General features: G+C 45.4%; 1 protein-coding gene across 5 annotated transcripts in view; it reads right to left on the reverse strand.

Moving 5' to 3' along the window:
• Positions 1–13,899, reverse strand: part of CHCHD6 (coiled-coil-helix-coiled-coil-helix domain containing 6) — a 171,877-nt gene that overhangs the window by 23,895 nt on the left and 134,083 nt on the right. Inside the window, exon 10 of one of the 5 annotated variants that reach the window (XM_034776372.1) lies at positions 6,094–6,593. The exons of the other annotated variants lie outside the window; for them this stretch is intronic. Within the exon in view, the coding sequence (XP_034632263.1) occupies positions 6,570–6,593 (24 nt within the window). The 3' untranslated portion in view covers positions 6,094–6,569. Of the gene's footprint in view, positions 1–6,093; positions 6,594–13,899 lie in introns of those variants that run through there. 5 annotated transcript variants of the gene reach the window in all.

The following is a 13,899-nucleotide window of genomic DNA, read 5'->3' on the forward strand; positions in this document are numbered from 1 at the left end:
TCCGCATTCTGCTGGCGGACCCTCCTTTCACTCTCCCTCCACTCCTGCACTTTTTGATTTTCATTAAGGGGCTACTGCATGACTTCATGCAGCATGTCCTCTTTGCTTCTTCACGGATGCTTCCTGATTCTTTGGAGTCTTTCGGGCGTTGATAACAAGGACGGCTGGGATCTCAAAGTTGCATCTGTAAAGCCAAAATGCAACACTTAACAGAGGCATCATTGTTCACACCAGACAGAGCAATGATTCGGCCATACTTAAAGACAAGCACAGTGTACACAATAGCAGAAATTGCCCGTCCCAAAGCGAGCGCACATAACCCACAGACAGGGCCAGCTTTAGGAAGGGCGGGGCCCGATTCAAATTGTTTCGACGAGGCCCCGGCAGGGATGACTCACCCGGCGGCGCTCCGGGTCTTCACTCTGGGTCTTCCGTGGCACTGAAGGACCCACCACTTAAGACTCGGAGCGAGTGAAGGACCCGCCACCGAAGTTCCGGAGCACCGCCGGGTGAGTAAAAATTAAAAAGGTGCCTAAGTTAGGCACTCTTCTTTAGGGTGCAGGGCCCTCTTAGGTGCGGGTGCGGGGCCTCATTCGGGGGAATTGGCCTAAAGCCAGCCCTGCCCACAGGAGCCCCAAAATGGTGAGTAAGCACAGGAGCAAGGGGGACTGATTCTTTCACAGCCGTACTTTCCTCTGGGGTTCTGTGCCTTGGGGAGAGCCAACAGATGCAGGGGGCCCCTATACTGAACACTGTCCCCACATTTTCCACAGGATGAGTTCGTCCTGGAAGATATCTCACTGCTGAGAGTGACCTGGGAAGCAAGGGAGGGTCTTCTACTACAATACAGCTTCCATCCTGGCCCATAAGCAGCTTGCCTCTGTGTGCAGCAATGGTCCCTCCACCTGTCACGGCACAGTGGCACGGACATGTTAGCCTTACTAGGACAAGGGGCACAGTAGTTTCTGCATGAGACCTTTGAAGAAATCACGGAGGCCAATTACCATGATGTGAGAGAGCACATCAACGCCCTATTCCGCATCTAGGCATGCACGCAGCCCTAACCCTCCTCGCCCCGAGAACCTGCACCGAATAACTTCCTTCCCAAAATAAAAGCCACTTACCGGGCACCTCCTCTGGTGTTTGGTCTTCCCAAAGCATCAGCTGCTGCAACTGGCTACCTTCCTGCTGGCTTGAAAACAGCTCCTGGCTGCATGCATCTAGGGATACCGGGCTGTCTCCCTCCTCCTCAGCACCCTTGCTCCTGCTTTCCTCCTCCTCCTGCCTTGTTGAACTGGGTTCTGAAGTGTCCATGGTGGTCTTTGGAGTGGAGGTGGGGTCACCCCCAAGTATTGTATCCAGCTCTTTGTAGAAATGGCAGGTCACGGGGGCAGCACCAGAGTGGCAGTTTGCCTTGTGCACTTTCCAATAGGCATTCCGCAGCTCCTTCACTTCGGGATGCACTGCCCCTTTCCATTATGTCCCCTGATATCTGCCCGAAGGTATTGTAATTCCTATGGCTGGAGCGCAGCTGGGACTGGACAGCTTCCTTCCCCTAAACACTGATGAGGTTCGGGACCTCGCCATTGCTCCATACTGGGGATCGCCTGGCGCATGGAGGCATGGTCACCTGGAAAGATTCGCTGAGAGCACTCCACGCCTTGCTGAGCAAACAGGAAGGGGATTTTCAAAATTCCCAGATAATTTAAAGGGTGGGTCTGACAGTTGGTCACCTGAGGGCAGGGCAGTAGAGTTCAAAGTGATGACCAGAATGGCTAGAACAGGTAATGTGGGACACTTCTGGAGGCCAATCAGAGCCCATTAATAGACCAGGGCGTCCACACTGGCGCCGCGGCGCTCCAACCGCGTTATGCGGTGCAGCAAGCGTTATGCTTCTCGTGGAGGTGGATTACCAGGAGCGCTCCACCCACAGAGTCCAGGCACTCTACGTGCCTTGCCAGTGTGGACGTGTCAGGAGTTAGGACGCCCAGGGCTGCCTGAATGCGCTCTACCTCACAAGTGTAGCCAAGCCCTGAGTGTGTTTGTGAGGAACAGTGACCGAGCCTGAGCCTCAGTACCTGTGTATCTATGGATGTGATGTGTTAATGCTATCAGCTCTCAAGGAGGTGACCTTGAAATTTTGTAGGAATCCACTTTCCCTTCCCCCTGAATATCAATATGTTACAGGAAAATGTGGTTGAGCTCAGAACACCAACTTCAGATGCAGTCTTCAGTCAGTGGGAAAGTTAAAGTGATAGATAAGATAGAGCAAAGATCATGAGCACAGCCATTGGACTCAGAATATACAAGGAACCTGTATCCATCCTTCCTGGGGTTCGGCTATAGCATCCTCTCTTCCCACCTCAAGCTCTCACTGCAAACCAAGTTGCAGGGAGCTGTATCATTTAGCTGGCTGTCCTGCTCCTCCTCTTGTGGTCCATGTTAACCCTTAAAATACCATCCTCTAGGGAAATCTATTCAGAAGTGGAGTATAGACCAGGGCTCCAGGAGTTGCCCCAACCATATGAAGAGCTACTTATAAATATTTCTAAGGGCTGTGGTTTTCCTGGTGGCACAGGATAGCCTGAAAAAGGTTCAGTATGTTCACTTAACAGTATTCATGCTAATACACTGCCTTTCCCTCATGCCTAATTTCCAAGGATCTTATAAACCTTTACGAATTTTAATAAATTATCATCATCATCCCATTGTGAAGTATCAGTGCCTAGACACCACAGTGATAGGTATGTTAAAGATGCCAAAAGAGGAACAGACAGGAGAGAGCAAAATATCTATTTTTACATATAGGGAAACTGAGGCACAGAGAGGAAACTGACTCGCCTAGGGTCACATAGTGAATTAGGGTCTATTCCTGGCTTTGACACCATGTCTCCTAACACCCAAGCTTGTGCCTTACCCACAAGACAATCCTTCCTCATCAGTATATAATTTATATGCCCCTCTCTCACAGATGTGGGAGAGGAGAGTGAAAACACATCAAGCAGGGTCCTCCTCTTTTTAGTATCTGACTGATCTTCATGATGGAAGTTCTGTCTTGTAGTTAAACAGATGAGACACTACACATTTATGCCTCCTTAACAACTGCACTTCTTGGGCATCTCAAGACCTCTCCCACTCACTAACCTCTCCAATACTTCTATCCACCAATTTATTACGCACCTTGCATCACGCTCACCCTCCCGACACAATTCAGCTTAAGAGACAGGAAAAGCAAAGTGAAAGAGAACTACCGTGACTGTGCTTTACACAGGAATCTGCATGGAGACACACACAGGCTTATGGCAGCATGCAACTTGGGTTAATCAATGACCCATCAGCAAAGTGAGAGACCCAGTGCCTGACCCATTAGAGAACAGCAGTCAAAAAACCAACTCAGTGATGGGTCATGGCAGCGCTTTACTGCTGTGGAGACCTTCCATTCTTTCAAAAAGAGGCTTCCTCTACTGCTTATTCCAACCGCATTCCCCCAGTATCCTGAATTCACACTAGAGCCTCCTATACTCTTGCAAAGATGACGTCAGGAAGCTGTATGGTCCTGCCCTAGCCACTGGTAAACTGGTGAAAGGACATTATCTGAAGCCAGCAACAAAGCACCACACCAAGGGAGCTTCACAATTGAGTGGATCTCTCCCCCTCTCCATGTCCTATTTCTTTCTCAGTTGGGTGACTGAGGGACAATGACAACTCCTAAACACACGCATAGCGAGAACATACACTACCAGTGCAGTTCCACTGTTAGCAGAGACTGTAGTTCAGGGATCAGCAACTTTTCAAAAGTGGTGTGCCGAGACTTCATTTATTCCACTCTGATTTAAGGTTTCGCGTGCCAGTCATACATTTTAATGTTTTTAGAAGGTCTCTTTCTATAAGTCTATAATATATAACTAAACTATTGTTGTATGTAAAGTAAATAAGGTTTTTTAAATGTTTAAGAAGCTTCATTTAAAATTAAATTAAAATACAGAGCCTGCCACCATCAGCACGTGTGCCATAGGTTGCCTACCTCTGCTGTAGTTGGTCGGGTCTCAGGCATTTCTATCACTATGTCACCTAACCCTGCTTTAAGGTTAGAAGACATGGTGGTAAAACCATCTGAGCCCTATCTACACTTCAGCCTCTGCTGTTAGTACCTTTGAGGGGTTGTGTGTAAATGTTTCAGTGTCTGTGCAGTCCAAGTGTCTAAATGGCTTTGAGGTAAGATGACAAGACATACAGAGGTGAATCTGAACCCTGATCAGTTTTATGAAAAGATAATGTAAATATCTTGCACTTCAATAACGCTTTTCATCTAAGGAACTCAAAGCACTTTCCAGACATCCGGTCAATCTCAATAGGCCTACCAAGTAACTAATATCTACCCATCTAGATATGGGCAAACAGAGAAGTTTAATGTCTGGCTCAAGATATCTAATGAGTGTAAGGCAGAGCCACAAATCTAACAGCTAAAGAACTCTTCCCTCTTGAAACACACAAAGAGGTTTAAACTCCTCATCCAGGTGTGAAGCCTGCTATGTTCAGTGAGAAGTGATTATTCTTGCTGCTGGTTCACTGGTGCTAAAAAGGTATAAAGAAACAAAAGCCTTTACAACAGAACACGTTCAAACAGATGCAAATAGGGAAGGGGAAGGGGGAGGATTTTGCACCTGGTTTAAGTTACCACCATTCATACATCCCATTTGTCTATCAGTTACTATATCCACAATCCATCAACAATTCAAGTCTCTCTCCAAGAGGCAGAGATTAATTAGGAATGCAGAAATGTTTCATGTCTCTCTCCAGTGAGATCAGTTCATGAGGAGTGTCCTGGGTGTTCGGGAACCAAAGAGGGTTTTGTGAGCCATTGCTTCAGAGAGCAATGACAGACACACAAAGAGAAGGGAAAACGCTACCAGCGGGAGGTGAGGTACTATAAGGCAGGAAGTAATGGCTTTCAGATTCATACCGTGGTCTCTTTTATTGAGCACATGTGTGTGCCTGGAGAACAGGAAGCTGCATTTCAGTCCAAGCAATAATGCAAATGAGATTTTCAGGGAAAAACAATGAAGCTAGTATGTAAATATTAATTTAACAATCTACTCTACAAAGTCTCAGCTGATCTATAAATAGCTGTTTTATTAAAAGGTGATGCTCAAGGCAGCTATCCTGACTCCCGTTCCCACAATCCCCTGTGCCATCTTGTTTTCATTATCCCTGGAGACATTGTCTCACTGTATGTGGCTTGCTCCTCTTCCAGCACCTGCAGTGTAAGGAGCTCATTCCTACAATACAATACATACTCACAGAGCCCCTGGCAAGACAAAAATCATGAAGCGCCGTGCAGACAACAGCTCACAGAGCTCAATTAAAGAGAGCAAAAGGCTTCAGAGAAACAAAAATTAATGCAGTCCTCTTTTAAACAGAGCTAACTAGGGAACTGGCCAAGCAGATACTGACAGGCATTCAAAGAATGACTGACAAGGGCCCCGGCACCTTCTGTCCATATTTACACCACAAGGCCTGCCAACATATGATCGAGCGTAAGTGCCTAGAACGTGCATACTAGGAAGCTGATGGCACCTTCAACTACTCTAGATGAAGAGAGATCAGACAGCATCACCAGACAAAGAGAGTGTCTTACTATCTGGGATAGTGTTGGTAACCCAAACCCTGAGGTCCTTCATCCGTTTTTTACGCCCATTAGAATTATTTATATTTCATAATAATTATGTATTTCTCTACCACCTTTACTGGTTATACACACCAAAATAAAATCTTCCATTGTTGAAATGTAGCCTTATAGTGACACATGACAGCACACAGCAACACCACAACAGGTTAAGGCAGGAAATAAAGAACACTGCTTTCTGGTGGAACTGTAGAGGCAATTTAGATTAGCAAAATGCAATTACCCAAACTGAAAGGTGGCCAGAAACCACATTCTGAAGTTTTAGGATATTCACATGGATTTTGTATGTATGCTCCAAAAATGTAAAGTATATTTGTCTTCCTTTTGCTTCAAATAACTGACAATATACCTCGTGTTGGGCCTGCAAACAGACAGGTTGAATATGAACGAAAAGGAATGGCCTTCACTACTCACCCTCTCATTTATTTTAGACATATGTTCACTCTGAAACTCACTTATACTTAAGACACTAGCAGTTACAATTTCACTCCTGACCACAGTGCCAGAAACATCCAGCCAATACATTCAGCCAGTGTGCACAATATGCCGGTCACATTATCATCTTGTGTTTATACTGCTGTAGCATCTAGAAGCTAACCAGATCAAGGGCCCCTTTGTGCTGAACACCATACAAACCTATAGAAAATGATAGTCCCTGCTCCAAAGAGCTTACACACTAAAAGATCACAATAATCCATTTCAGGGGAATGGAGATTTCCTATGGTACAGGTTTTGAACATGCAAAGAGCTGAATATTCTTTCATTAATTTGGATTAGAGACATTTGCATCAGTTTAAAAATTAGTGTTGAAGCATGTATCCAGCACTGTAAGTAAGTTTAAGAGGGTCAGACTCCTGCAGCTTGGCGCATGGGACCCTTGAAGTCATGGTGGGATGTGGTGCAGTTTCTAGAATAACAGCAGAAGTAGATTAATTTAGTAAGCCAGTACCTATTTGCGAATAGTCCTGCTTGTATTTTACAATAGTTATGCAATAGGACACAGGAGGCTCGTCCAGCATAACAGAAAGCAGAAGAAACATGCTGAGAAATCACAAGGATTTTCAGGGGTGGGCAAGTGCTAAAGATATTATCAATTGGTCTTTCATTTTTATGATCATAAATAAAGGGATCAATTAAACTCACAAGTCAACATGAAGAAAACAAGTAATGGATTTGTGGTTAACTTTACTGTATTATTTAGTCTAATAAAAGCTTTTGTAAAGCTCGTAGCATTCGACTTAAGCTGCAACAAACAAGGAAGACTCGAGAGAAATTTGGTAAGAACGGTTGAGGCAATGGAACAAGCTGCCGAGAGAGGCTGCAGAATCACCTTCCCTGTGGAGATCCAAAGCAGATATCAACCCCTTTCTATAGCATGCAGGATTAGATGACCCAGAAGAAGCACTTCCAACCCAAACGACCCTAGGATAGTCCTCTCTTGTAGCTATTATAAAGCTGTGAAATCTTACCCTATACTGGAATTTTCATTCACCAGATCCTTAACTTTGGAGAGTGTCCAGTTATAATCCAGGAGCTTTAACAAGCCAGTGCCTGAAGAAAAGTTAAACTAAGTTTGCTTCTCTCTGAAGCAAGTTTCCAGCAACTAGAGCACAGATGAAATCCAACTTCTCACGTCCAGACAGAGTAATTCATTCTTCACGCTTGTTTAACACGGTCACTCACCGAGCGCAGCCTGGCAGCCTCTTTGTAGGCTGTAGAGTCTGCTTCACTGCCAGGAGTTGTGCTGAGACAAGTCCATGTCACATGTCAATGGAGACAGACTGAATCCTTTGGCTCTGGGACAGAAAGATCAAACTGCCGGATGGGCTCTGTCCCTTGCCGGGTACACTGATTTTTATCAACGGGAAAAGCCAATTAAAGTTGATAAAGACACATTCTCTGCTGATTTTCCTTACTGCCCACTGCTCAGTACTAGAATAATGGATAATACTCTGCCTGTGGGTGTATTTTTCTAAAATCTGTCAGTTCTGACAGCATTTTGGCACCTGGATAACTCAAGATTTATGTCAAGGGTCCAGGACTACACCATCTCTCAGTAGCTGATGGGTACATTTTTCAGCAGGGCTTCCCTAATTAAAGGGATAGAGATAGATGGGATCAGATTGATAGGTTTTGCAGTCAGATATTTCACGCTCAATTTGATGAAATATAAATCACTCTTGGAACTTCTCTTAAACATGTGAGAGGAAAGAAAAAAAAATGTAATGAGAATACAGCAATGGGTCCAAAATACCCTGATATTGTCACTTAATTTTCAAATTCCACTTTCTGTCACCCATGGCCAGGTCCTGACAACAGATGCAATGCTTACTACAAAAGCTAAAAGGAAAACAGAAACTCAGAAGACGACATTGCTGCTCTCATTGCTTGCTCTGCCATAAAAGAGACTCAGGAGGTACTGCCCGCCTTGGGAAGATCAGCACAGGCTGGGAATTCTGCATTAGTTTAGATTGCCTCACAACCATCAATTGGCAACATCCTATGGCAGATTAGTGGACAGCTTTGACAGGGGAGTTCTGTCTTGTCCTCAGCTGTCAGTGTGGTGGCTGTAATAGATGGGGACTAGAGAGGGACTATAGTATTTGAGCACTTCATATGACTTTACATATATTAACTAATTATCTTCTCAAACCATTTTCTGGTGATGTTATGCCCATTCTACAGATGGGGAAACTTATCCAAAGAGTCTAGTGGCCTGATTTTTCAAAGGTGATGAGCACCCACATGACTCACGCTGGTTTCAATGGGACTTACAAGTACACAGCACCTGTGAAAAAATCAGGCTATAAGTGATTGGTCAAGGTCACACGGTGAGTTAGTGTCAGAGCTGGTATTAGAACTCTGAAGTTCCTAGCACCCAGCCCTATTTTCAGACCACACCATTGTCACAGAGGCTTGGAGAGAAACTCACAGGATAACCCTCTAGAGAAGGGGAGAAAGAAAATAACCTTTCTGTGCATAAGTTATCAAATAAAGCTGAACGATTACAATGCAGAGCAACAAAGATGTGAAAAACACTGCTTTCCAGGCACTGAAAGGTTAAAACTATTATTTGAACAGCTGGGAAAATTAAAATGGTAAAATAATAGCTACCCTTCAAAATTCTACAGATGCAAAGACACTCTTCAATGAATAACTGATAAAGGGGAAAAAACATTTTAAAGAGAAACTGCTTCATGCATGAAGGTCAAACAAGTAACAGCTTCTGTGAAGTACCTAGATTTTCAGACTTGGCAAGCAATGCAGTAGCAGGGTTAACACAACAGCCTCTTACCTCTAGAGACCTAGGCTCAAAGCTAGGGTGACCAGATGTCCTGATTTTATAGGGACAGTCCCGATATTTGGGGCTTTGTCTTATATGGTGCCTATTACTCCCCACCCCGTCCCGATTTTTCTCATTTGCTGTTTGGTCACCCTACTCAAAGCCCAAGTACACAGGTGACGGTGACCATGGGCATGTCTTCCCCTACTCTACCCTTTTTGGAGGTTTATCCATATCACAAAATGATCAAACAGTGACCGTGTCTACATTAGCATTATTTAAAAAAAAAAAAAAATCCCCATCTCTGCACTACCACTGACACAGCTCCACACAAGAGGCAGCAACATTGGGAGCATAGGGGTGGACAGGGCTCAGGTAATTTTACTATCCGGTTGTCTAGCCTTATTTTGAGCACTAAAGCTGCTCTGGTAACAGAGTGCAATTTTTAAGAAAAATGTTGTAGACACAGCAAGTGAGAAATAGTTAGCAGACTGTTCAGGAGAGATCTAGTGTGGGGAACAGAGATTACAGCAGGTCAGGACCACAGTGAATCAGCAATGCTGTGTTGAGAACCCAGATTTGGAACAGCAGAGGGTGCTACTGATTAGGATAGAGGGACATTGGGAAAACTATATAGGGAGCTTAAAGCTCCAATAGCAAGGCGTTCTGCAGGTCAGGAATGACCTACATCAGCAGAGCTGGGGAAGCTTGTAATATTGCTTGGCTCTTGCCAGGACCATCAGACCCTCCTTTTCAGGTGCACCAAATTCCCCTCTGCCACTCAACTTCCTTTTTGTTATAGAAACAAGAAAAACATACTGTAGAAACTAAAGGGTGAATTCGCAGCATGGCATGTGCCAATTCATCTACACTCGACAGCATTTACCTCTCCTTCTCCCCGACCCACTTCATCTGCACAACTTCCTAAAAATACAGAACAAATTGTAAGTAGAACAGCAGCTGAACATACCTAATCAATCAAGGCCCTGATGCTTCGACAAAAACTGCCAGCATCAGAACAGAAGGCAACATCAACCCAACCAATCCAGACTTCAGCTCTTCCGATCATTTTGCACTGACAAATCACAAAGGAAACTGTGGTTTCACAGATTCTTCCTCTGTGTTAGAGAGGGAGGAGGAGTGGAAAATATGTAGCAACCACTTCTTTGTATTTATATTGGGAACTTTTTAAACAGCAGTTTTCATGAAGGATGACCTCCTCACCCCCAAAGCACCCTCTGCCTTAACATTGCTAGAGTCCCTCTATAGAATACTCCTTACATTGTGTGCACGCGTTCATTTTCTCTCTGCCTTGGTGCTTGGTTTTACTGGGCCACTCTGGGCAAGGATTCTGCTCTTCTCTACTGGGCAGTGAGCTGGTGCACCTCCTGTGTTTGGGCAGGCATCTTACATGCCAATGACACTTGCAGATTGGTTGGCACAGATCCTGCAACTATTCCTGTAATTTACTTCGGGAGATTTGTGGTGATCACAGCTTAAGCAGGGATAGGCTTGATCACTTTGAGTATGAGAGGTCACCAGGGTGCGACAGTAAAGAGTGGCATTCTTTGACCAGTAAAGAGTGACAAATTAGAGGATTGGGCCAAAAGAAACCTGATGAGGTTCAACAAGGACAAGTGCAGAGTCCTGCACTTAGGACGGAAGAATCCCATGCACTGCTACAGACTAGGGACCGGATGGCTAGGTAGCAGTTCTGCAGAAAAGGACCTACGGGTCACAGTGGACGATAAGCTGGATATGAGTCAACAGTGTGCTCTTGTTGCCAAGAAGGCTAATGGCATTTTGGGCTATATAAGTAGGGGCATTGCCAGCAGATTGAGGGACGTGATCGTTCCCCTTTATTTGACATTGGTGAGGCCTCATCTGGAATACTGTGTCCAGTTTTGGGCCCCACACTACAAGAAGGATGTGGAAAAATTGGAAAGAGTCCAGCGGAGGGCAACAAAAATGATTAGGGGTCTGGAGCACATGACTTATGAGGAGAGGCTGAGGGAACTGGGATTGTTTAGTCTGCAGAAGAGAAGAACGAGGGGGGATTTGATAGCAGCCTTCAACTACCTGAAGGGGGGTTTCAAAGAGGATGGAGTTCGGCTGTTCTCAGTGGTGGCAGATGACAGAACAAGGAGCAATGGTTTCAAGTTGCAGTGGGGGAGGTCCAGGTTGGATATTAGGAAACACTATTTCACTAGGAAGGTGGTGAAGCACTGGAATGCGTTACCTAGGGAGGTGGTGGAGTCTCCTTCCTTGGAGGTTTTTAAGGCCCGGCTTGACAAAGTCCTGGCTGGGATGATTTAGTTGGGAATTGGTCCTGCTTTGAGCAGGGGGTTGGACTAGATGACCTCTTGCGGTCCCTTCCAACCCTGATATTCTATGATTCTTCTCTCAGAATCGGCATTAAACCAAGTGCTAGAAAGACAACGTGATGTTGGAAGTCCCAATATTCATAAACCTGAGGCCCTGACCTCCAATGACCATTAATGATCCCATGGCACATTTTGCAGAAGTCAGGACCACGGTGTCCTACCAAACTGCAATTTGGATAGTTACATTCAGCCTAACTAAAATTACTCCTGCAGTGTCAACTTAATATACTACCCTTCGCTTCCTGTCCTAAGCTGTTGTGCAGAGTTGCTGGGTTGCTAAACAGCTGTTCTGCTTCAGCCTTCAGATGGTGGGAGAAGGGTTTCCTGTACATATAGGGTTCAGTGGTGGGAGAAGGGTTTCCTGTACATATAGCTGCACTGGAAATTCACCATCTCTACTTACCCTCCTTTACTAGGATGATAAGCTACTAATCTTTTACTTGCCCAAGGGAAACAGAATTTTGTAAAGGTTAAAGTTGATGCATAATTATGTAAAGCACCTTGGGAATTGTTCAGGATTGAAATGCGCTGTATAAACGGAAGAAGGAGAAAAGTGTGATGATTACACACACATCCCTCCCCCATCCTCTTTCCCAGGGGTCTCCCTCACCATTGTTTTGAGAGTCACTTCTATTCCTTTCCACTGTGCAATTTCACCTTTCAGCTTTCTGAACCTTTGTTCTGCAAGAGGCACAAAGAATACAGACCCATGCTCTATGTTCTTATGAGCCTCCAATACTCAGAGCCTAGAGATTTTTCTGCTCCTCTGATCAGCCATGTTGAAATGTATATTTTAAGTAAGACAGGCACTGAACTCTGCCTTGCCCCCTAAGGAAACTGCAGCCTCCTCTTTCCAAACTGCCAATTCAGTGCTACAAAGAATAGGCATCTTGATGTCAGCTCCAATTCAGATTTAAAAATGAAAGGAAAGCAAAGAAAGAACAGAGCAGAGGACAAGAGAGGAGGGAGGGGGAGAGAGGGAGCCGAGTGGAAGAAGGCAGGTGGAATACAAGGGCAGGCAGACACAGAGGGAAGGGAAGAAATTGAGCATGGACTCTGGAAAGAGATGGGTAAATCAGGAACATGAAGTGCTAAGAGACAGCAGGGGCAGCAAGAGCAGGATTGAGGTCTCCAGCTGTCTTTAACATTCTAAATGACAAAATTCTTGGGATGGTGGTGAATGCCTGGGCACTCTCCCTTCGAGAGAGTGCACCCTATATTTTATAAGTGGTTTCCCCACACACAATATAGCCTGTCCATAAACCACCCATGGCTTGAATTCTAATCTAACGGCATTTCAATGGAGCAGAAGTGACCTAGTGCAAGCTACACAGGTCCTCCATTACTTCTGCTGCTTTAAGCCCCTGCTTTCAGGGGTCATATCACAACCAGCATCCTTCTCGTGGGGAAGACTGGACCCTGCTTTGGAGCTCACCAGTACCAGCCACCCCAGAGGGTAAACATGTCTTCCCCACATCACCTCAGACTCTGCCAGTTCGTGAAGCAAGAGGCTGGGTCGGTCTGAGATTCAGTTACAAGTTTCCAGCAAGGTGACACATTGCTACAGCAGAGCTAGTCCCATGTATAGCCATGTCTGACTCCTTTGTGAATGGGATATGCAACTTCTCCCATTTATTTGTGCTGTATGATCTCTTTCTCCACTGCTTCAACATCTATTGAGTGTAGCCACCTCGCCACTATTTCACTGTTCAAACTCACTAGCAAACAGCAGGATGGCTCAAAGATGGAGTTTATGGTTGGGAAGAGCAGGCTTCCCTTATAGAATCAGGTACAGCATCAAGCTCCAGGGTTAGGTGGCAAAACTACAGTGAAGGGGCTGCACTTGTTCCACAAAGCGAACACAATTCACCTCCACCACAGAGATGGAAGCAGAATCTTGCAGGCTTTGAGAGAAGCCACAGTAGAGGATACCAGCTGAGTTAGCAAAATGGATCTGCTTCCTACTGGGGATTTTTAAATTGTTTTCCTCCTTGTGGAGTTAGACTTCAGCCCCATCAGGAACGTGACAGGCTCTGTGAAAGTTTCACAGAGATGATCCACCTCACTCTGACCGGCAGCTATACTAGTCCTGACCCCCGCCCCCAGCTCTGCTGATTTGCCTCCATCTTCAATGACAACACTTCCCAGCCTCCCATTAAATCCAGCTGTTGAATGAGGGGCTGTCAATCATGCCACACTGTGCTGAGTGGACTCATATCCATTGGGGACTGGACCAAGATGACCAGACTCATTAACCTTGTGATCCAGATCTGAGTCAAGTCTCTCCAGGCACAATGCACATGTATTACATCCTGCCAATTACACTGAGTACCTGCTAGGGGGTTGGGAGGTCTTTGAAGGGTATTTACTGGACACCTCTTCTCAGCTGACAGAGGCGACAGAAAGCATTCTCCATGTAAAAGAGTGAATTGTCTCAGATATGTTCTTTCCTATTAATCTGGTCCTTTAATTCTCTACATGAGCAGGTTATGAAGTTCCCCTCTCCCCTCTCCCCCCCCCCCCCCCCCCCCCCCCCCCCCCCCCCC

This window comes from Trachemys scripta, chromosome 7 (assembly GCF_013100865.1).
Source record: "Trachemys scripta elegans isolate TJP31775 chromosome 7, CAS_Tse_1.0, whole genome shotgun sequence".
NCBI classification, from domain to species: domain Eukaryota; kingdom Metazoa; phylum Chordata; order Testudines; family Emydidae; genus Trachemys; species Trachemys scripta.